General features: G+C 45.8%; 1 protein-coding gene across 5 annotated transcripts in view; it reads right to left on the reverse strand.

Moving 5' to 3' along the window:
- Zbtb5 (zinc finger and BTB domain containing 5) overlaps positions 1-20,048 on the reverse strand; it is a 24,887-nt gene extending 4,839 nt beyond the window's left edge. The window contains exons 1-3 of one of the 5 annotated variants that reach the window (XM_059254265.1): positions 19,915-20,048; positions 18,650-19,351; positions 4,355-4,475 (exon numbers count right to left, since the gene is read on the reverse strand). In XM_059254265.1, the coding sequence (XP_059110248.1) occupies positions 4,355-4,356 (2 nt within the window). In that variant the 5' untranslated portion in view covers positions 4,357-4,475; positions 18,650-19,351; positions 19,915-20,048. Of the gene's footprint in view, positions 1-4,354; positions 4,476-18,649; positions 19,894-19,914 lie in introns of those variants that run through there. The other 4 variants (XM_059254266.1, XM_059254264.1, XM_059254268.1 and 1 more) reach the window with 4 other exon arrangements.
- Between the last annotated feature and the right edge of the window lie 3,865 nt (positions 20,049-23,913).

Below are 23,913 nucleotides of genomic sequence, written 5' to 3' on the forward strand. Positions count from 1 at the left end.
ACACTGTCCTTTGGAGGCATTGTTGTTCTAAGGGTATAAAGCCAGGGCTGGAGAGATGGCTCAGCAGTTAAGAGCACTGACTGCTCTTCCAGAGGACCCAGTTCAATTCCCAGCACCCACATGGCGGCTCACAGCCACTGTAACTCTAGTTCCAGGGGAATTTGATGACCTCTCCTGGCCTCTGTGGATATTTCACACATGGTACACAGACATATATGGAGGCAAACACTCATACACATGAAATAAAAATGACATTTTTTTTAAAAAAAGGGAAGAAAAAAATCAGGGCACAGGAAAAGTAAATGTACGGTTTCTAATACTAACTTGGGACTGGACTGGGATCCCAGTGTGTGTGACAGAAATGTAACCAAGTTCAATTGTGGTCACAGTGGCATAACTCACAAATGTGCTACAAGTGCATGGAATACATGCTTAATAAGATATTTTACAGTAATACATTATAATGCAAGAAAGCCTAACAGATTGTACCTTAAAAAAAAAAAGATAGAAAAGGGAGAGACCACAAATAAGCTTGACCCAAAGCCATGTTTTCAGGAACCATAGGGCACCTACAAAACTAACCAAAATAACTGCTTCTAATATCATTTGTGTTTGGTAAAATTATATGATTTTTTTCTTTAGGTAGCATGTGTTATGATTTCTTTTTAAATGTAGTATTTTTAAAGAGATGGAAATATTTACAGATAAAACAGTAAATTTGCTTCAAAAGTATTTATTTTCATATATTTGAAAGTTTTCAATAAAACTAGTTAAAAGAGAAAAAGAAGAATCCAGGTGCCTTTTAATGCCGAGTCTGGACCCAGTAAATATCTGCATACTTGTGGCCACACGCACAAGGTCAGGAACAAAAATGAGGCACTCCTGTGCCCCTCTACGGGCTCCACAGCTGAAAGAACAGAACAGGCTATTCTTCCTCTCGGAAGAAACTTCTGGCTCCTAGGACGGGGGTTTGGATGAATTCCCTGCTAAGCCCAGGGCAGGACAAGTACACAGAACACACAGCATGTCTGTACTGGAGATAAAGAGCCGCTAAGACAGGACTAAACCTCAGGTAGGACAGACAGACCAGTGACAGACAACTCTCAGGTCTGCTCTGCCTCTGACCGGGGAAGGGGGTTCTGGAGGCTGGCTGGGGAAGAGCTCTTCCAGGGCTGGGGAGCCCCAAGCGACTACTGAGAGCACCTGGAGCTTCAGTAGCAGAAGCTGAAGCTTTCAAGTGTGCACAGTCCCTCACCTCCACCACTCCTACCTCTGCCTGCTCAGAGACTGGAGACGAGCAGCCAGGCTCACACTCCCCAAGGAGACTGGAGTTTTGTATGTGTAGGATAACCGAAATGCCCAACAAAATACTTGAGTCCCATCTGACTTCCACATGGTAAAATACATTCATCTTCAAGGCTGACCCATCCACTCGGCTCCCAGTCAGTCCAGGCTTCACTCCCACTATGAACGTGAAGGAACAGGAGAGAGAGAGAGAGAGAGAGAGAGAGAGAGAGAGAGAGAGCGAGGAGAGCGAGCGCGCAAGCGCAGAACTCTAGTGCCAGTGCTGGAGAGCTGGCTCACTGGTTCAGAGCACTGGGGCCTGGCTGCTCTTCAGAGGACGCTCCCACGTGGCAGCTCACAACTGTCTGTAGCTCCAGCTCCAGGGGATCTGATACCCTTTTCCTGACTCTACTGATACCAGGCACACATGTGGTACACAGATATACATGGAGGCAAAATACTCACACACATAAAACGGAATAATAATGATGGTGATGGCAAGTGATAAACAGAGGAGCATAGGGGAACATTTAGAACAAGCAGATATATGGGAGAAACTGAGGTTAAAAAAAAAAAACCTTAATATCCTCAAATAAGAGGGCAGAGATCACATCCAGGAAATAAGTCTTTCTTTCTTTTTTTTTGTTTTTTTGTTTTTGTTTTCTCAAGATAGGGTCTCTCTGTGCAGTCCTTGCCATCCTGGATCTTTCTCTGTAGACCAGGCTGGCCTCGAACTCAGAGATTCATCTGCCTCTGCCCTCGAGTGCTGAGATTGAAGTTTGGGCCACCACTTCCCGGCTTTCTGTCTTTAATGATTTATTTATTGTTATCTTATATGTGTGGGTGTTTTGCTGCATGTATGTCTGTGGAACATGTGCATGCCTGGTGCCTGTGGAGGCCATAAGAAGGCACTGGATGGCCTGGAGCTGGCGCTGAAGATGGTTGTGAGGTTGTGGGTGCTGGGAACTGAACGTGGATCCTCTAGAAGAGCAACGAGTGCTTTAAGCACTGAGACATCTCTCCAGCTTTTAACCCCCCCCCCCCCCAAACAAACCCTTTTTAAATACACACAAGGAGGAATGTTCTGGGAACAAGAAATCATGTGCCTCTGGTGGCACATGATTGTAATCTCAGCACTGGGGAGGCTGAAGTGGGGACACTGGGAGTTCAAAGCCAGCCTATGGGTGAGGAGAGAGAAAGGAAAGAGGAAAGAAAGGAACAAGGGGGTGGGGAGAGAGAAAGGAAAGAGGAAGGAAAGGGACAAGGGGGTGGGGAGAGAGAAAGAAACAAGTACTGGAAATTCAAAATGGCAAAGAATGTAGAGTTAACAGAGCTGGAAGAAAATCACTGAGCAAATCTCTCAATAAGACAAGGGGAAGCAGGACTGAACAACAGTGAAGGAGACTAGCTCCCGCAGCAGCCCAAGTCCACTGCAGAAACTCAAAGACAGAGAGGGAATGAGCTAGGGAATGAGCTAGGGCAGGGCAGGGCAGGCCGCTCCGAAGGGAAGGCAGGCCTTGCCACAAGCCTGAGGACCTGAATTCCATCCTGGGAGAGAAATGACAACTCTAAGTTGTCCTCTGACTATGCATGCACAAACACACAAGTAATCAATCAGTGCTATAAAACCTTACATTAAAAAAAAAAGAAGAAAGAAAGAGAAGTCTGGGAGCCAATGGGGGGCTCGTAATGACAGGTTTACAAAGAATTAGGAATAAAATTAGCATCACACTCTTTCAAAGATAATTCCTTCAAAATTCTCCAGTAAAATTATTTCCAACAGAGAATTCTACTCCTAGCCAATTAATCAATTATGATGGTAAACTAAGGCATTTTTAGAGAAGCAAGAACCCAAAGGGTATCTCTTACACTTTCTGTCTCAGGAAATTACTAAAGGATGCACTTAAGCAAGCTAGGAAAACAACAAACACACAAACAAACAACAAAGGAACAACAGAGGAACCATTAGAGCCACTGTAGTACCCTGGCAGGAGAGAAGAGATTTAGTGAGGCACTTGTGACGGACCCTGAGAATTCAGTTTCCCCAAGACTCTCATGCTGGGGGAAGGAAGGAGGAGGATGGGTCAGAGATGGGCACAACCACACTCACACTCAGGGACTACGAATGTCTTCTGCTCACCCTGTTTAAACCTAACCTGTGTCAGTGGCCCTAACATGGACTTGGAAGGTCACTGGACCTATTTGCTTCTCTCCCCAACAGGGCCATGGTGAATACATCTTCTTTCCCTACTTCTCACTATTACTATCCTCTTTAATTGGCTTATTGGGGACAAGGGACAGAGCCTAGCTTGTTGGGTCTGCCAGGTCCCAGGCTCTGACCCTACACAATAGCAGACAGAAGTATGAAAACAGAGAACCTCAATATGGCAAGCCAGGTTGGTCAGCTGGAGCAGTTAAGTTGAAGTATTCTTCAGCTCTGATGTGGCTGAATGTCAAGAATTGAGGAGTTTCACCAATGTGAAGACATATCATTAAGAAAACAAGGTATGGGGGAGGGGCTGGAGAGCTGGCTCAGTGCTGAGAGTATTTGCTGCTCTTCCAGAGGACCCAGACTCATTTCCAGCACCCACATGGAATAGCTCACCACTGCCTGTAAATACAGCTCCAGGGAATCTGATCACGTAAGGCACACACACACACATATGCATAAAGTTTAAAAGTAAAGTCGTTTACAAAACGAAAAGGCAAGCATTTTTCAAACGAGGCCATGTTCTGGGGAAAGGCAGCTGCTCAGTTGTAGTACACTGTGCTGCTCAGCTGTGGACAGTACTCCGTTGTCCTAGTACGAACACCAGCCTTATCTGAGACAGTGGGAGAGTGAGAGAGGCAAAGTGCTGTGATAAAGGTCTCCCCTTAAGAAGGCCAACTGTCTGCCTGTCTCAAAAATACTGAAAGGATCTTCAGAAGTCAGTGATGGAAGGCAGCATAAACACCTGAACATGGTTGCCTCTGAGAAGTAAAAATTTGGAGGAAAGGGGTAGAACAAGGGACTACTGGTATTCTGTTTCATAGCTTAGTGGAAGCATGGGATTAAAAAGAACATACGCACATTATAATACTTATGCCTTTAATCCCAGCACTCAGGCAGCAGAAGTGGGAAGATTTCTTTGAACTGAGGCCAGCCTGCTCTATGTGGTGAGTTCCAGGACAGCCAGGACTACATAGCGACCCTGTTTCAAAAACAAACAAAAAAACAAACCATAAATACATACATACATACATACACAAAATTTAAAAATCATGGTTGATCCTTGACATTCTAAAGGTATGCACCCTAAGATCATTGCAATCTCCAAATTCACCAATGCCACACAGTATTTCATAAAAGAGTTGCAAGTGGCAGCCACATGCCAAGAAGCTCACTTGCTCTGTACCCTGGTCTTCCCAAACAAGCCAGAGTTGACCAGATCACAGCCACTCCTAGTCCACAAAAACCAAAGGCCTACTGTAGCAACTGAGGGCACTGTGCCACTTTGGTCTGCCTGGAAAGTAACCACTAGAACAGCAGAATTCCTCAGAACAGCAGCCTTAGATATTCTTTACCTTATGATTCTGGGGGTGGAGGGGGGGCAGTGCAGAGGATGTTGGGTGTTCTGCTTTCCATTGTCCACAACGTTCCTTTGAAACTGGCCGGGTCTAGGCTGATGGCCAGCAAGCCCCAGCAATCCTCTCAGCTCAGTGCTAGGATTACAGACACGAACGACAATGCCCAGGTTTTTACATCGGTGACAGGGGATTTAAACTCAAGTCTTTATGCTTGTATAGCAGTCACTCTTACCTGTTGAGCCATCTCCCACTCCCCTCCTTTTTTTCAACCTTCGATGACTTTCCAACAGCAAACTACACCCAAATACACGTTTCCCATGTGTCACACAGAATGGCAGTTACTGCAGCGGACATCCCTACCTGCTCTATCAAGGTTCCCGTAGTCTACCAAGAGTGGCAGGTGGTAGCTAACACACATCACCCCAGACCTGCACCCAATTCACAAGGGCCAAGAGATTAAGGCTTTGGGGAGATTAAATAAAATGTAACTACTGGGCCAGATGTAGTGGCACACCCTTTAATCCCAGCACTTAGCGACAAAGGCAGGCAGATCTCCATGAGTTCCAGACCAGCCTGATCTACATAGTTTCAGACTAGCCAAGACTACACAGTGAGACCCTTTCTTAAAATATCAAAAACTAAACGAACAGTAATTATTGAGCACAGATAGGGAGTCCCCTGCCTTCCAGAGTAAACTGATACAAGCTCAGAGTTGCATTAAGAACTCAGAGAAGGGGGAAAGCTGAACCTTTAAGAAAAGCAAGCAGCTTCCTCTCCCACTGCAGGGAGCAGAGCCAGCGATGTGAGTCTCCAGAAGGACCGTAACGCAGGGACTGGCTGGCGGTAGTAGTCCCTCTCAAAGCCTGTGCTTACAGACCCGCCAATCAGTGTGCTAAGTACTATTTTTTTAATCTCTGTGTATGTTCCTGTATGTGAGGGCACACGCCACAGTGCACATGTGGAGGTCAGAGAGCAACTCTGAGTACTGGTCCTCACTTTCTATCATGGGGTCTCTTGTGAATGGGGTCCCCATTCACGTGCCAGACCAGCTGGGATTCTCCTGTCTCCACCGCACATCCCAGCCTGCCATAGGAGTGCTGGGTTTGTACACACACTACTGCCTCCAGCCTGAGGTGGTCCTGAGGATCTGAACTCAGGTCCTCAGGCCTGCGCAGCAGCATTTTACCCATGTAACCATCTCCCCAGCCCTAAGTACTTTCTAGTTACATTACTCCTAGTCTCCAGCAACCCTGCAGGAAGTAATTACTACTTCTCAACTAAACTGTGTTTCAACCCAGGGTTTGTCTGTGTAACAACAGCCGTGGCTGATCCTGGAATTCGCTTTGTAGACCAGGCTGGCCTCAAACTCACAGAGATCCACATGCCTCTGCCTCCTGAGTGCTGGGATCAAAGGGTGTGCCACTCTGCCCGGCTTCAACCCAGACTTAAAACAAAAGGATTCTATTCAGTGCCTTTTCAACAAGCAGCAGTTGTGAGAAAAACCTGCTCAATTTTAAAATGTCAGCAGAATCTTGGAAGAAAACACCACTCTTCTGTGAAAGGTCATTCAGTAAAATGTCAAGGTCTAATGCCGACCCTGCTTTCTACAGAGAACACACAAACTGAAACCGTGATTCCAGGAGGATTCTTCTGGAGAAAATTTCCCATGAGCCACAGACCTTTAACAAGAGGCTACTGAGGCAGCTGGAATGACCCGAGACAAGGGTTTAAATAGCGGAAGATAGGAAAACAGTGCATGCCTTTTTTTTTTTTTTTTTTAAAGAAACAGGGACAGATTTGGTAGCACATCTTTACTCCCAGCACGTGGGAGGCAGAGTCAAGCAGGAGACAGGGCTATAGAGATTAAGAGAGAGACACAGAGAGAGAGATACAGAGAGAGGGATGGAGGAGACAGAGAGAGAGAAAGGAAGAAAAGAACTGGTCTCCTTACGTGGCCCCAGACAGGTCTCAAATGCTGTCTTCTACATCAGCCTCTTAAAAAACTACAAGACCTAACTCAAGTGCAGATGGGTTGAGCTTTGGGTCAATGGCAGAACACTTCAAGCTCAAGGTTCTGGTTTCATTCTCAGTCCCCAGCACCAGGACAGGGGATGGGACGACAGAAATCATACCACAGACATGCAAAGGCACTAAAACCCGGATACTGAGACGTTCTGGGCAGGCGACTGGGCAGCAGGGCACTTACGCAGCACCTTGTGCTGCAGGATGTCAACCTGATACAAACTAGAGTCACCTGAAGAAGGGACCTCAACTGAGGACTTGCCTCCATCAGACTGGGCTGTGAGCATATCTGTGAGGCATTTTAAAAAATTACTTCTTTTTTGAGATTATAATATAATTACATCATTTTGCCCCCTAAACCCTTCCATATATCCCTCCTCTCTCTCTCTCTCAAATTCATGGTGCCTTTTACTCATTAATTGTTGTTACATACACATATGTACGTGTATATATGTATATGTGTTACACACATGTGTATATGGGGGTGTGTGTGTGTGTGTGTGTGTGTGTGTGTGTGTGTGTGTGTGTACACAAACACAACCTGCTCAGTCTGTTACTTGCATGTTTTCCAAGTTGACCACTTGGTACTGGACAACCAATCGCTGTGCTCTTCACTGGGGAAGGCTATTTCTCCCATTCTCAGCATTCCTTAGTTGCCCGTGGTTCTTTGTGCAGGGCTGAGGTCTTAGCATGTCTGGTGTCATCTTTGTTCAGGTAAGGCTTAGGCAGTCATGTTAGTGAGAATTTATGAATGTAGCTTCTGACATTCCTAGGAGTCACAACCTCACTGCCGGCTCCCTGTTCCTCTGGCTCTTACAATCTTTCTGCCCTGGCAATTCTTGAATGATTGATGTGGGAGGGTCCAGCCCACTGTGGGTGGTGCCACCCCTATCCTGATAATCTTGAGTTGTGTAAGAAACCAGGCTGAGCAAGCCATAGAGGAAGCTAGTAAGCAGTGTTCCTTCAGGCCTCTGCTTCAGTTCCTGCCTGCTTCCCTACTGATGGAGTGGAAAGTGAAGCTGAAATAAACCCTTGCCTTCCCCAAGCTGTTTTTTGGTCATGGTTTTCATCACAGCACCTATTCAAGACACACACACACACACACACACACACACATGAGAGAGAGAGAGAGAGAGAGAGAGAGAGAATAAGTTAAATATATAATTTAAAAATTAAAATACTTGTTCTTATTGACTGAAGTTTGTATTTTCCCTGTAAAGCTCTGTGACTGTTTTCTAGCAACATCCCACACAAGTACAACTTAACAACACCAACAACTAGATATTATTATTTTTCAGACACTAGTGCATCGCCCACAGGCCAGACAAAAGTACACTCCAGAACAGACCCCGAGGCTGGTGAGACAGCTGTGCAGGTAAGTGCAGGACGCCCAGCCTAACAAGCTGACTGAGTCCCAGAACCATGTAGTAGGAGAAGAGTGACGACTGACCTCTGACCTCTGACCTCCACATACGTGCTGTGGCAGACATACCCTACACACATGCACATACAAAAAAAAAATGCAGAAAATGTTTAAGACTCCAGAAACTGGGGTGGTGACTAAATAGATAACTGTGCTTGCTGTGAGCATAAGAACCTGGGTTTCAATCCCAGCACTACGTAAGAAGGCAGGGCTGCTCGTGACTGTAACCCCAGCATCGAGGAGCAGAAGACAGGAGGATCCCAAGAGTTCTCCTGCCAGTCAGCCTAGCTGAACAGCAAGATTTCAGCTCAGTGAAAGATCGGTCTCAGAGCAGTAGGACAGAATGAACCCTGCCATCTTCCTTGACTTCCATGTGCACGCACTTGCACATACACACAGTGCCTTTCACGGGGGCTTGGCCTAAGAGTCACTTTTATACCTTTGGTTATACCGCTGGTTTTATACCATTGGTTAAATCTGGTCACAAAGGGTTTTCCAAGCACCAACCCCTTAACATCTGTCATTCCACTCACTCACAACGTGGGATCAGACTGGATCACCCAGAGCAGATCTTATCCCTGTGATGAGGTGAGACCATCCAGGCACAAGTGAGACCAAGCCACCAGATGGCTAATCAGTGATGTCTTCAGAGAAAACTGTTCTGAGGCAAGAGGGGAAATGACCAGAATAAAATGAACTCACTCTGGGCATGGAGGTGCTTGCCAGCAATCCCAGCACAGCAGAAAAACTGTGGACTTGAAGCCAGCCAGTGCTTCGTATGGAGACCCTTTCATCTGTCCCAGCGCTTCCAAAAGTAAGTGAGCCAAGGGCTTATAGAGAGCCGGTTCTTAGGTACCGTTCCCTGACACTCAGTGTCCTCTAACGGCTCCCACTTGTATTCTGTTCATGATCTGTCTCAGACACCATCCAGGAACTTTCACACCAAATCCAGCATATCACGCCAATCCCTCAAGACTGAGGTCTAAAAGCAAAGGGTGGGAACTGGAACCACTCTGGTAGGAGAGGAGATTCTCAGAGTGCCACCCCTAGACAAAGAACTACAGGCAATTAATGACCACTGAAGAGAGGGGGAATTAGCCTCTCCCAGGGAACCAGGCAACAAAATCATGTAGACAAAATAAGGTCAACCCAAGAATGGCACTCGTAGCTTAATTTCTATTTCATGTTCTTCATAAACTAGTTCGCTGAAGTAAGGCAATGTATGCAGCAGATTCTGTGTCACAGTGGCTGGCCACACTAAGATCTCTATCCCACATGCTTCCTACAGTGTCATTTAACACCTACCCAAGAATAGGGTCTCTTTCCACCCCTCGAAGCCAGCTGAGTCTCTATGGGAAAAGTTACACTATGTGACTTGCAGGTAGGCCATAAAAAGGCTCTTAGCTAGGTGGTGGTGGTGGCGTACGCCTTTAATCCCAGCACTCAGGAGGCAGAGGCAGGCAGATCTCTTTGAGTTCAAGGCCAGCCTGGGCTACAGAGTGAGTTCCAGGACAGCCAGGGCTGTTATACAGAAAAACCCTGTCTCGAAAACAAACAAAAAAGGTAGCTCTTGCCTCTTCTTTTTGGCTTACTCCTGGAACCCAGCTACCAACTGTGGGGAAGCCTAGTTGAAGGTCAGCTGACTGAATCCTTCTGGACACGTAAGCTTGACTTCAAGAGGACTTCAGCCTCAGCAACTGGCTGACTCTGACAATGAAAACTCCAAGGATCGTCTTGAGCCCTACTCACCCTCCCAAACTGTAAGACCTAACTGAATCAAGTTCTGAAGTGAGTGTCCCAATGGGAGGAAACCCGTTAACATTTCCTCACAAATCAGCATTCAAATACTATCTCTGAAGGGCTCTTTTGGTCTGTCCGTCTGTCTGTCTACTATGTCTTTGGAGGACACTGCTCTCTACCCCATTCTTTTTTATGTTTTGTTTTTGAGATAGTCTAATATAGCTGGCTTCAAACTTACTATGCAACCAAAAATTACCTTTTTTCCTCTGTGTGTGTAAGTGTGTGTGTGTGTGTGTGTGTGTGTGTGTGTGTGTGTGTGCCGAATGTGCCTGTGCGGGCGCTCTCTGGAGGTCAAAGAAGCTCTATCGATCTCTGTCCAATTCCTTTTGTGACAGCGTAGCTCACTGAACATGGAGCTAGGTTCTTACCAAGCTCCAGTGAGCCTGTCTCCATCACAATGCTATGTTCACCACATGACTACAGCTGGCTTTTTAGGAGAGTTTTTGTGGTCTGAACTCAGGTCATGGTTCTGGGGACTTGAACTCAGGTTCCTATGCTTGCAGAGAAAGCACTCTTACCTGCTGAGCCATCTCCTTAAGCCAAGAATGACCTCGAACTTTTGATACTCCTGCCTCCACCCCAGATAGCTGGGATTAAGTATATAGTGTCAGGATTCAAAGCAAGGGCTTTATGGTTGCTAGGTAAGCACTCTACCAACTGAGCCACATCCTAGCCCCTTCTAACCCCTTCTTGACCCATGTAGTAAAGGTCACACTGGCCAAGCTCTGACAGATGATGTAGGGTGGCCTGGCCGACTTGATACCCACTGCACTAATCACCAACATGGTTTCAGAGGAGAGTTATATGACCCAAGCCGCGCTAGTTAGTCTGCTCTATGAACTTTTAATTGATGCTATCAAGGAGATACTGTTTGTACCCAGGTCACTGTGAGGGGAGGGGGAGAGAAGGAGGATGTAATCCATGAGGGAGATTTGAATCTATCATTGAGGGTGGCCATTTTTACTAACCCAAGACCAATGTAAGAGGAAGCAGTGTTCAAAGAAGATACCCTGAAGATATCAAGACCCCAAGATCCAATCATGACTAAAGCTAATACAGAACTTCTTGGTTTCAGGAGCCAATAAATTCTCCTCTTACCTTAACCTCTGTGTTTTTTCTATTACTACAATGAAATATACAGTCTATATATAAAACACCTCTGGTAAAAGCTCTGCTAGCATCTCACCTCATGACAGGTAGCATCACAATCTGTAAAAAGAAAGCAAGAGGAAGAGATCACAGGAAGCCAAAGAGCTCTGCATCTTAACATCACTCCTCTGGAGACCAAGCTTCCAACACGTGACTCTTTAGACAACACATTTAAGCCACAACCAAACCACAGCATCTGGCTTATGTTGGATCTTTGCTATGAAATCAAAGATGAGGTTCAAATTAGATCTCCCAGAATAATCCAAGTAACAGCTATCTTAAAACAGTTTTTTGGGGGGAGGGCTGCAGAGATGGCGCAGCAGTTAAGATAACTAGCTGTTCTTCCATAAGACTCCAATTTGATTCCCAGCACCCACAAAGCACCTAACAACCATCAATAACTCCAGTTCCAGAGATCCAACATCCTACTCTGGCCTCCCTGGGAACCAGGCACATATATGGTACAGAGATATACATGCAGGCAAAACACCCACACATATGAAATAGAAATAAATAAATAAATATTACAGGACTTTTTGGAACCAGGCACAATGGAGCACATCTGTAATCTCAACACTCAGAAGATGAGACACACGGACTCCAAGTTTGATGCTAGTATAGGCTACAAAGTGAGTTTCAGAACAGCCCAGTCTACATAGCAAGGCATGAGCCACATACTGGCTCAATAATAATATGACCAAAACTTTTCGGATAAAAGAGATATTCTTAAAATTCCCTTAGTTTAGCTGGGCAGTGGTGGTGCACGCCTTTAGTCCCAGCACTTGGGAGGTAGAGGCAGGCGGATCTATGTGAGTTCGAGGCCAGTCTGGTCTACAGAGCAAGCTCCAGGACAGGCTCCAAAGTACACAGAGAAACCCTGTCTGGGGGGGAGGGGGAGTGAGGGCTCATACTGTGAAGGTAAATCTTTACCCCTAAAACCTCCAAATAAAGGGGGAAAGGCTCATGTTTGTTAAATAGACTTCAAAACAGGATTCACTCCGGATCTATATGGATGGAGGTACAACAATCTATCACTTGGTGCCTCTGACCCATGAGTGTACAGTATACTTATGATCTGCAGAAACAGATTTTCAGTAATGTCAAAACTAAGTATAATGAAGAAAATGCATTAACATTGCTGCTCTGTACATTAATGTGAATATTCAAAAATGGGCTGTTTTCTCTATAGATTAGCTTCCTGAATAATGTTCTATTTAGTCCAATGAAACACCTGCTTGTATCTTAGGAGAACAAGCCACTAGTAATACATTTACAAATATCTGATTTATATAGTGGCACACTCACAAGTTTTTCAACAGCATACCCGATTCATAAAGAACAGCACACCCATATTCAAACATTATCTATCACCATATCAGGTGATTGCCTGCTTGCCTGCCAGGTGAGGTTGTATATAGGAAGCATCTTAAGATTCTAAGGATAAGGAAGCATCTTAAAAATTCTCAACATTTACTGTAGAGCTGGGAAAAAAATTCCTGTCAGGAAAGAACCAACGAACCTTTCCTTCTCCATTTTTATAGAGAAGGTATAGGTGAAAATCAATTTCAGAGAAGAAACTAAGGAAGCTCCACTTGAGCAGACAGGTATTATTATTATTATTATTATTATTATTATTATTATTATTATTAAGGTATTACGTTCCCATCAGTGTGTGACAGCGTCATCCCTCCTGCATGAGCCTGTGCACTGTGCAGAACAGAGAGGACATCTTCCTGGGGTCAGTGCTCGCCTTCCGAGGGTGGGGTCCAGTGGTGGAATCAGTTCACTAGGTCTACACAGCTCCCAGTCAGGCCCAGCGGAGTGGTAGACCATCCAGCCACTGCTCCGACTGCCTGGACAGGAAAGCAGAAGCCGGGAAGGCTGCAACTCGGTGCACCTGGGGACCAGAGCGGCCAGCATCACTGACGTCGTCTCTCCAGCTGTACTCAGGGTGTCTCCAGAACTAGACAGAGCCTGTCACCACCTGAAGAGAGTCCGGCTGAGAAGGCCGCTCAGGTCAAAGCCTTTCTCTTTGCCACCTTGTTTTCCAGAATCCTTGGGTGAACCAACCTGAAACTTGGTAAATGAGTTTGAGTGAAATGTCATCAGTTCCTCAGTTAGAATCCTAGCACAAATTCAAATGTTTTTTCCCTAAAACAGCTGAGAACAGGGACTGCTCCCTGCAACTCCATAATGACTGATATTAATAGAATGACACATCTTTTGAATGAACTCTGGCTATATCTAAATGAGACAATCAGCCTAACTCCTCAATAACCAGCTTTCTGACATCAACAACTAACTCTAAAGTCAGCCAAAACAGAGAACGAAAATGTCTCCGAACATGCCAAATAAAGGCCAAAGCCTATGTGTGAAAGAGTTCCGCACAGGAAAGTCCCTCAAGCCCTCAGTCTGTCTTTTTAAATCAAATGTAGGTGTTTCTTCTTCCCTGACTATGGGCGAGGGCAACTCCAGAATGAGGGCAGGGGTGGCTGCCTGACTGAGGTACCTTGACAGCTGCACAGGAGACACGGAGAGAGGAGAGCACAGAGCCACGCTGTGCAGGGTGATACAGCTCATATATATATATATATATGTGTGTGTGTGTGTGTGTGTGTGTGTGTGTGTGTGTGTATACATATATGTATATATACACATATATATACATATATATGTGTGTATATATATATATATACATATATATATGAACCCAGCGGTCTCAACAGCACATGGAGGCACACGTACGTCTAGTATATAAATCCACCCAGCTAATGCTCTGTGTGTGTTTGCATGTTCCAGTGGGTTTTATTCCTCAGGAGCCAGTCACCTTGTTTTATGAGACAGGGTCTCTCACTTGGCCTGGAGCTAGAATTAGGCTAGGCTGGCTAGCCAGTGACCCCCAACTGTCTCCACCTCCCCGGTACGGGGGTTATAGCCATGGGCTACTATACTAGCTTTCATTTTTAATATGAGTTCTGGGGATCAAACCCAGTCCCAACACTTGAATGGCAAGCACTTTACAGACTGAGCTATTTCCCTAGTACTGATGGTTTTTAGTGCTTAACTTGCTCAGGGTAAAATGCTGTACAACATAGATTTATATGGTAGAGTGCTAACAGTCACAGGTGATTAGTGGAAATGAGACACACATAACTGAGCGTTTTACAAAGTGGAAAGTAGTGTGTGTAACAGGTGAAATGTGGAAAACACAAAGGTTATCTCCAATTTCTCACAACACTGACAATGAAGCTAGGTCTTGGTATCAATTTGTATAGTCAGATACAAGCATGCTACCTTAAAAAATAAGAATAAAGGTTCGATTCCCAGCACCCACATGGTGGCTCAAAATTGTAACTCAAATTCCAGGGGATGGAATACCCTCTTCTGGCCTCCTCACACACGTGGTGCATAGACATAAGTACAGGCAAAACAGCCACATGTATAAAATAAGAAGAATTCTAAAATACTACTTCTGAGAAGAAGTAAGGGCTGGAGATGGCTCAGTGGTCACCAGCACTGGCTGCTCTTCCGGTTCGATTCCCAGCACCCACATGGTAGCTCACAATCACCTGTAAATCCAGCCCCAGAGGATCCAACTTCTCCCTCCCAGGCACTGCTCTAATACGGTGCACAGAAAACAAGTAGGCAAAAACACCATACACGTCAAATGAAAATAAAGGTTAAAAAAGAATCAATTAAAAGTAAAGTAACTGCAGTGGCAAACACTTATAATCACAGCACACAGCAGACGGAGGCAGGAAGATAAGAAGTTTAAGGTCATTCTCTAATACATGAGGCCAACCTGGACTCCAGGGGATCCTGCCTCAAGAGGGGGAAGGGAGGAGGCTAGATGAATCTGCAGGTAAAAGCACCTGGTGTATGAGCTGAACAATCAGAGTTCAACTCCTGGAGCCCACGTAAGGTGGAGGGAGAGAAGACTCTTGGAAGTTACCGGCTGACCTCCACACCCGCACAACAGGGTGCACATGTACACACAGACGGCTTTCATTGCAGTTTATTCCTAACAGAGAATTACTTCTTGCTGGGCACTATGGCATCCATCTATAATTCTAGTACTTATAAGACAGAGGGGCCCGAGGCTGGCAACAAGATTAAGACCAACTTGATCTACACAGCAAGTTCAGGCTACCCAGAGCTACGGAGAGACCTTGTCTCAAAATAAGGAAAGAGGAAGTAAAGGAAGGGATTTGGGTTTTTTGAGACAGGTTTCTCTGTATAGCCCTGGCTGTCCTGGAACTCACTCTGTAGACCAGGCTGGCCTCGAACCCAGAGATCATCCTGCCTCTGCCTCCCGAGTGCTGGGATTAAAGGTGTGCGCCACGACACTGGTCTGGAATTTTATTTCTTGGGGGCGGGGGGGGGGTTCTTAAGAAGAAAGCAATGCTTAAGCATCAGGGACACTGATCTGTAGTACTGAGGAACAGCCCAATCAGGCCTAACTGAGTCCATTCTGGCCCTCTCTAACTTCTGTCCTCTCTAACTTTTGTTCTGTGCTTACCTTGGATTCTAGGAATAAGACGACAAACGAAAAGCCATCTTTAGGACAGGGAAGGGGAACTAACCCCATAAATGCTAATCTGGCAGAAAAAGACCTCCCCATGATGAGATCAGGCCCAGATGGGAGCAAATTACCCCAAGATGGGAATGGGGTCACTGGCCCGACCAAGATGACCTGCTCTAAAGGCTTTGCAAACCTTCGGTCTCAGCCCGCTCCCCTTTCCTAGAAAATTTCAAGTTCTTGTCAGCTGATACAAGACAGACCTGAGATTACCAAACCTCCCCCCCCCCCAATGTGACCACACTGGTTACAGCTGCTTTCCCACCCTGCACCAATGCTGTCTTTGATTGGCATGTTGGGCCAGTGGCTGAGACTAGCCCACTGGGACTCCTAGAGGACTTTTGCCCTAAAGCTCTGGTAATAGTCTCTTACCAGTAGGAAAAATAGAGAAAAAAAGGAATTCCTTTCTACTGTTGAGTTTACTTTCAAAGCAGTATGAGTCACTTATAAAAGTTACAGTGTTCAGTACCTGACCACACTAAGCTGCCTCTGCCCATCTGTTCAATATAGGATACAATGTGTGTTGTTGTACTAGATGTGTCTGGGGTTTGTGTGTGTGTGCGCGCGCGTGTGTGTGCGTGTGAGTGTGTGTAGCCTTTCTGGGTGCAGGAAAGAGCAGGTTTTGTTTTCCTTGACATCATTCCCCCACCTCCCCGCAGTAGATACTAAAACAGGACTATAAAGGTGAGCACTCTGCAGTTTTAGAAAAAGATAACGGTTGATTATAAATTATGACTGAATAATTAAGATGTACTGAAAAATCAATTATACCACGTTAACAATATCATATACGGAAAAAACAGGAAGCAATTCATTTCTAATCATTTTCAATCATTTAAGAAGTTGACTATAAAGGATTTGTAAACCCATTTATTGAGTATAAAAAAGCAACAGATTATCATGTATAATTTCCAAAAAGCACACCACCATTTAATCATTCATTAAAGTTTGTAAAACAAACAGTTTGTTAATTTCCATTTACATAAGGAAGAACCTCGTTCCTAATGAGCTCTTCTTAGTAACAAACTTCCTAAGAGCACAAAGGCAAATTTGTAAAATTCACTGATTACAATTACAATGAACTAATTGAGGACAGGTCTTTTAATTGCCCCACATTTTATTAAGTCTAAAATGTCAGTGGTTATAAACTGCATTATTTTGTGTAACACAAGAAGAGAAGAAAAGAAAGCTGTTGATTATTTTCTTTGTTTTTTGAGACAGGGTCTCCTGCCCAGTGTCCAGAGTGCTGGAACTGAAGGTGTAAGCCATCATACCTGACTAAACATTATCAATTAAGCTGTAACAAGCTCACTTACGCTATCCTATCTTCAAAGAAAGTAAAATGTAATTAAAAAACTAGTTTTAGGGCTGGAGAGAGATGGCTCAGTGGTTAAGAGCATTGGCTGCTCTTCCAGAGGACCCAGGTTCAGTTCCCAGCACCTACATGGCAGCTCACAACTGTCTGTCACTCCAATTTCGGGGGATCCAACACCTTCATACAGACATACATGCAGGGAAAACACCAATGCACATATAGTAAAAATAAATAAATGATTTTTTAAAAAACTAGTTCTAGAAATGAGGAACTACTGGAACCATAACATATTCCAGTGTATTAGGAATATTCCAGTGTATTAGGAGATCAAAAGCCAAAGCATCTACAGATAAAGTAGGCTTGACTATTAAGAACCTACCATCTCTTCTGTGACAAACAAGTCAGTGCTCCAATATAATTTCTATTTAAGCAAGTAACAAAAGCTTTTGAAAGAATTTCCCTTATTTTTATTTTATAAGCATGGGTGTTTTGCCCGCCAAGTATGTCTGTGCATGAGGAGGCCCAAAGAGGGCACTGGATCCCTTGGGACTGCAGTTTCAAATGTGAGCCGACATGTGGGTGCTGAGATCAAACACTGGTCCTCTGGAAGAGCAGGCAGTGCTCTTAACCGCTGAGCCATCTCTCCAGTTCCCATATTAAAAACTTTTTAGAAAACACAGAATGATAATAAATAAAATCAAAGGCACCCCCAGGAAACTGTAAAGAGCAGGGGTTTTCTCAGAAACATCTGGTCTTGAACATAAGAAGTTCACCTCAGACAGACAAAAGATGCAGTGTATATAGTTACCTTCCATCTCACCTGCACACTGAGAAGTCAGCCTCCAGCAGACAACATCCCTACTTAAGAGGTACACTAGGATGTACACTAGGAGAGAAACCATGTGCTCAAAACAGATGGGGGTAAAACGTATTTACAGTTCGAAAAGTTAGTTGAGGTGAAAGCTGACATGGAATCTGTATTTTGGATTCTTTTTCTCCTTTCTTAGGAAAACTGGAGGCAGGCTCAAGACTCTCAGCACCACACACCTTTTGCCACTCTCACTGAACACAGGGTATTTTTAAGTCTCAAATATAACTAATGCTAAGAGCGGTAAATACTAACACACACGCATTTTGCTGTTCAAAAGACGTTTTAAATCCTTCCCCTTGGACAGTCTCCAACAGTCCCTTCTGAACACACTGACCCCTAAAATTAGGAAAATGCCCCATCTATAAAACTCATCAATTCAGCAAAATTCTGCTGGAGACACATTAATTACCCAGAATAAAAATGGCCAGCACCCCCAACAAACAGAAAGTTTTGCTTTCACACAACTTTTAGGGAGAAAACAAAAAACAAATCTTCGGAAAACAGACTGTTCAAAAAAAAAAAAGCAGCAAATCTTCAGAAAACAGACTGTTCAAAAGTCTTGGTTCATTTAGCTAAACCCGAGAGCCCAGAATGAGTTCTCAATGAGCCCAGAATGAGTTCTCAATCTGTTAACCTTACCTGGCAGGTCACCAAGTCTGCAGCAGTGGCCAGGTCTGTCCGTCCGTCTGTCTGTCTTCTCAAGCTTGCTGAGATTTCCAAAGGGAGCAGTGGAAGGCCTTCCTTTAGCTTAGGGCTTTTCTCTAACACTCTCTCCTTTGCCCATCTGTCCTCTCCCCTCGCCACAACTTTAGCTTACTGCCAACCACAAGACTTTTGGTCAAATGAAAACAAAAACATCTAGTAAAGCCATGACGTGCCCGGTCCACCTTTTAAAATCATGTAAAGCACAACATCTCATACAAAGACAAATCACGAATGGTTAAGGCACAGTATTCTCTCAACGTCTTACTTCAACTCAACATTACAAGAACACATTTTGGAAATATTTTTGTTTCAAACGTTGAAAGAGACGAGCTTTATTATTTTAAATTAACTAGACTCACAGCACACGACCTCGCTGAGTCTTTAACCTAAAATTTTCCTCCAAATTAAATAACCAAAATGTGGCTCCTACAGTATCCTCCACTATGCTAGGGCAGAGACTGATCATAGTGAGTGGCACTTCAGAAAAACAAACAAAACAAAAACCCTAACCTCCAAGCCCCCTTACCCCACTGCCTTATTTCTACTGTTGTTTATGTGCAAAGCAGTCGGTCCCCACGGGGAGAAGATGGGACGGCTGTCTCTTACCACCGCATCCCACAGCTCCTCGCACGAAGCCTGGAAGAAGTGGGCATTCAATAAATGCCTACTAAACACTTTTGTCTAACAAGTTGGGGCATTCCCAAACGCCGACTCCACCCCTGTAGTCGGCCGCTGGCTCCCGAATCCAGACCGCTTGTGGCCTTGCTCTGATGAAACGAAACCTCATCGTTCAGAAGGAGCCAAGTCAGGGACAAGAGAGCCACTCGCCTCCATCCCGCAGGGCAGCCGCTCCTCGGCTCATCCTGTCAGGATGCAGATCGGGAACCTGTTCCCACAGCATCCCGGGAGGCTCCATCTCCAGCGGGAGATCTGCAGGGCACCAGCCCCTGCCCCACCCCGCAGAGACAGCCGGGCGTCGGGACACAGGGGACGCCTGCGCACAAGAACCCGGCTCCCACCCGCCTGGCCCCTCGGAGGAGAAGGGTAACAATACCCCTCAGCAGCAAGACAGGGTGGACCAGCGGCACCGGTACGTGTCTGCGCGCTCCCCGAGCCTCGGCGCGCTCCCGGTGCTCAACCGCCTACACGTGAGCGCGCCGCGCGAGCCAAGGCCACTCTAGCTGGTCGGGTCGCCTCACCTGAGTCGGGCTCCGCCCCCCTTCTCCGCGCAGGAGGAGGCGGTGACCCTCCTCCGCTCGGACCGACCCTGGGGAAGGAGGCGGGAAGGTCCAGACTGGCTTCCCCGGCTGTGACTTCCGCCCGCCCCGCCCCCCAGCCCGCCCCGCCTCTCGCTCCCGGCTCCGTCTGCCCGTTCGCGCGGTTGTTTGCGAACCCGGCGGCGGCCAACGGTAAACGGATGTGAGGTGTGCATGTCCCCGCCCTCATAAACCGCCCATGGCCAATCAGCAGGAGGGAGGGCGGTGCCACGGCAAGGAGGGGCGTCCTGAAAATCTGACCAATCCGCGGTCCCAAGAACGGGGCTGTGTTTACTACCAAAGCATCCGTGAGCGCTCCGACCAATCACGGTTTGCCTTACAGCATGTAAAATTGTTCTCAAAGGCCTTTGAAGGCGGGATTTATCACTAAGCAACAGCGGGTTTGAACTGTAGCAAAGCGACTTTGGGTCACACCCAATCAAAATCCACCATGGATAGGAAAGCTAGGGTTTTCCGTCTAGTTGAGCCAATCGCAATGAAGACTGCCAGTCCTGTGTCCCTCCATTGGCTGCTGCTGACAGCTTTCCCATCTTGGTCCGGCAGTGACCCGGCGTCGGAAGCTGGTCCCCACCCGGGGCTTCCTCACGCAGCGCCCCGAAGGTACTTCCCAACTTGTAGATTTGGGAGGAGAGAAAAACGAAATCCCAAGAAGCCGCTTGAATCGAATGGAACCCAAATGCAAGCTTCACAATGAGTAGGAAACGCTGCCTGTCTAATGGTAGTTGGGCGGGTCGTCGCCCACGTCTCGTCTCGGTTGCTGGGACGTCCTGGCATAGCCACGGGCCAGTCCCAACTCCAAGTCCGACGCTTGCCCATCACGGCTCCAGAACCAAGTTTACAGTCGCCACCATCTTACAACTGAAGGGCTCAGCTCTCCTAGCAATGCCGCAAGAGTCTGCAGGACCGGGTGGGGAAGGGGAAGGCCCAGCGGCCACCCCGGCCTCCCGGTGGCCGCCCTCTCGGGTCACTGTCCCGCAGCTCTGTGCTAGAGACAAAGACAGGCTGGCGAGTGTCGCCGGGCTGTGAGCAGGGTGACCGCAGGAGGCGGCACAGGCTTCTAAATGCACCTTCAGAACCGTCCAGTACCATGTCTGGCGAGTCCCTTTCGACGTTACCGCCTGGAAGTGTCGGCCTGAGGGTTTCTTTCTTTAAGGCCTTGATAAAATATGCACAATTCTTGACCTTTTATAGTTCTCATACAGGTACACCATCGAGCAGTAAAACCAAGATATGTATTCTAGATTGCTTCTCTGATGCTTTGATAAAACACTCTGACCAAAAGCGTTCGGGAGAGAGAAAGGCTTTATTTGGCTTACACTCCTAGATCACCATCTTTGCGGGAGGCCGTAGAAGGAACTCAAGCAGAAACCATAGACTAATGCTGCTTCCCGGCTTAGGCTCAGCGTTCTTTCTTGTGAGCTCAGTACCGCCTGCTTAGGGATGGTAAGGCCCACAGCGGGTGGGCTCTACTAAATCAGTTAGCAAGCAATCTAGACCATGCTAGACAGGCTTTCCCACAGTCTAATCTGATGTAGACACTTCTTCAATTCGGGTTCCCTACTTCCAAGTGACCACCATAGAAACTAATAGGATAATATGGAATTGTGACAATAAGCCAGGCACTAATGACAAAGCCTTTCACATATGTGGATCTTAAAGTAATTCTGTAAACTAGATAATATTTCATATCATCCAATTGGTTTAAAAAAAACTTGTAAATCAGGTCATTTCCTTTTTGGGGGGGTGGGACTATCATTAATGCTCTCTTTGAAGAAAGGTCTCAAAATGTAAACTATACATTCTATTCTTGCCAACGATTTCTTTCTAAAAACACATGCAACTGAAAAATAGAAAATGTGGAAAGTACAGATGAAAGAAGAGAAAGAAAGACACAATCTAAATGTGTGTACAAGGGCTTTAAAATATTGGCATATACATACAATGCCTTCCTCTTCGCTAGTGAACCTATATACATACAAAATAAAACCAGCTTGGTGCGTGGTTTTACACCCCGTTTAACAAACACGGCAGTCTGGAAGCAGGGGCAAGTGAAGCAGAAGTCTGAGGCCTTCCTGGACTACAGAGCGAGATTTTTCTCTCAAAAAACCAAGGGTCACCTGGGGGGTTTAACTCAGTAGTAGAATGTTGCCTAACATGCACTTGGGTCTGTCTCTAGCACCCCAAAAAATAAATAAGACCAATAACCTGCACTGGGGCTGGGGGTGGAACTTGTATAGCTCAGTAGTAGAAAACCTTCAGTCCTGGCTCTCTGGAGGCGGAGGCAGAGGCAAGTGATCTCTGTGTTCCGGGCTAGCCTAGATTACATAGTGAATTCCAGGCCAGCCAGGTGTACGTAGTGAGTCTCTATCTCAAAAAAAGATACTTTCAAAAACAGGCTGGGCATGTACTGAGAGTGGGAGAACACTTGCCTAGCTGGATGAGGCCCCGAGTTCAATGCTTCCACTGGGGGGAGGGCGCGGGTCACAGAAAACACGACACAGAGATGACTCACAGAAAGGGCATACAGATAACTCACAAGTGTACCAAAGATTTTCCTTCTATCTCCTGTCTCATACAAAAGAACACAGTCTAGGGCTGGAGAGATGGCTCAGCTGTTAAGAGCACTGGCTGCTCACCTTCTGAGATGGGCAGGATTCAATTCACCGCACCAATACAGCAGCTCACAAGCATCTGTGATTCCAGTTCCCGGGGGTCTAACACCTCAACTCTGTGAGCACTACATGCATGTGGTGTACAGACATCCACGAAGGCAACAACATCCACTCATAGAAAATAAAAATAAAATCTAAAAAACAGTACAATATGACATCACCGATGTCAGTTCAGGTTGGAAAAAAATAAAGTTTGTATCATGCTAACATAGTTTGTGCACAAAATACCTTCATTCTCTCATTGCTAGTGGGAGTAGAAATGGGTAGAGCTCTATAGAAGGCAATTTGGTATGTCTGTTGATAGAATTCACTTGTATCACAACATTTCCTGGACCTGGAGACATGGCACAGTGGTGAAGAACAGTTGTGGCTGTTGCAGAGAACCCACACGGGGCCTCAGAGCCATCCATACCTTTGGATCCAGGGGATTTGATGCCCTCTTCTGACCTGTGAGGGTACCAGGCAGGCACCTTGCACACATACATACATGAAGACAAAACACTCATACACATACACATAGAATAAATCTTAAAAAATGAGTAGGCTTATGGGGTGTATCTTAGTCCCAGATACTTAGGAGGCTCAGGTAACACAATCGTTTGAGCTCAGAAGTGGCAGGTTAGCCTGGGCAACGCGAAGACCCTATCTGGAAAGAAAACAAAAAAAGCTAAACATTTTTTTCTGTACCTTCTAGAGTTTTTCCCCAGTCCTCAATATTTAAATCTGCTGTCTAGTTACTCTTTTTTATATGTGCCATCATTTTTATTCCCTTAGGTTACTTTTATTCAGTATTGCAGCCAGGTCTACAAAGTAAAACCCTGTCCAAAAAAAGGGGGAAAAATAAAAAGGAAAAGACTAAAAGAGCAGAGATTTATCAGACTGATTAAAACAAACAAACAAAAACCAGAGATTGACTCAATATTAAAAGGCAGAATGTGAGCTAAGCATGGTGGAGCACACCTTTAATTCCAGCACTCAGAAGGCAGCAACATGCTGATCTCTGGAGTTCAAGGCCAGGCTGGTCTACAGAGTCAGTTCCAGGACAGGCAGGGCTGTATACAGAGACCCTGTCTCAAAACAACAACAAAAAGACAGAATATAGGGCCAACAGGATAGCTCCACAAGTAAAGCACTTGTTGCAGAAGCCTGAAGAGACCTGGATTCCATTCCCAGCACCCATATGGTAGCCTACATCTGTCAGAATTCCAGTTCCAAAGGGTCTGACGTCATCTTCTGGCCTCTGTGGGGC

Source organism: Peromyscus eremicus, chromosome 2, assembly GCF_949786415.1.
Source record: "Peromyscus eremicus chromosome 2, PerEre_H2_v1, whole genome shotgun sequence".
NCBI classification, from domain to species: domain Eukaryota; kingdom Metazoa; phylum Chordata; class Mammalia; order Rodentia; family Cricetidae; genus Peromyscus; species Peromyscus eremicus.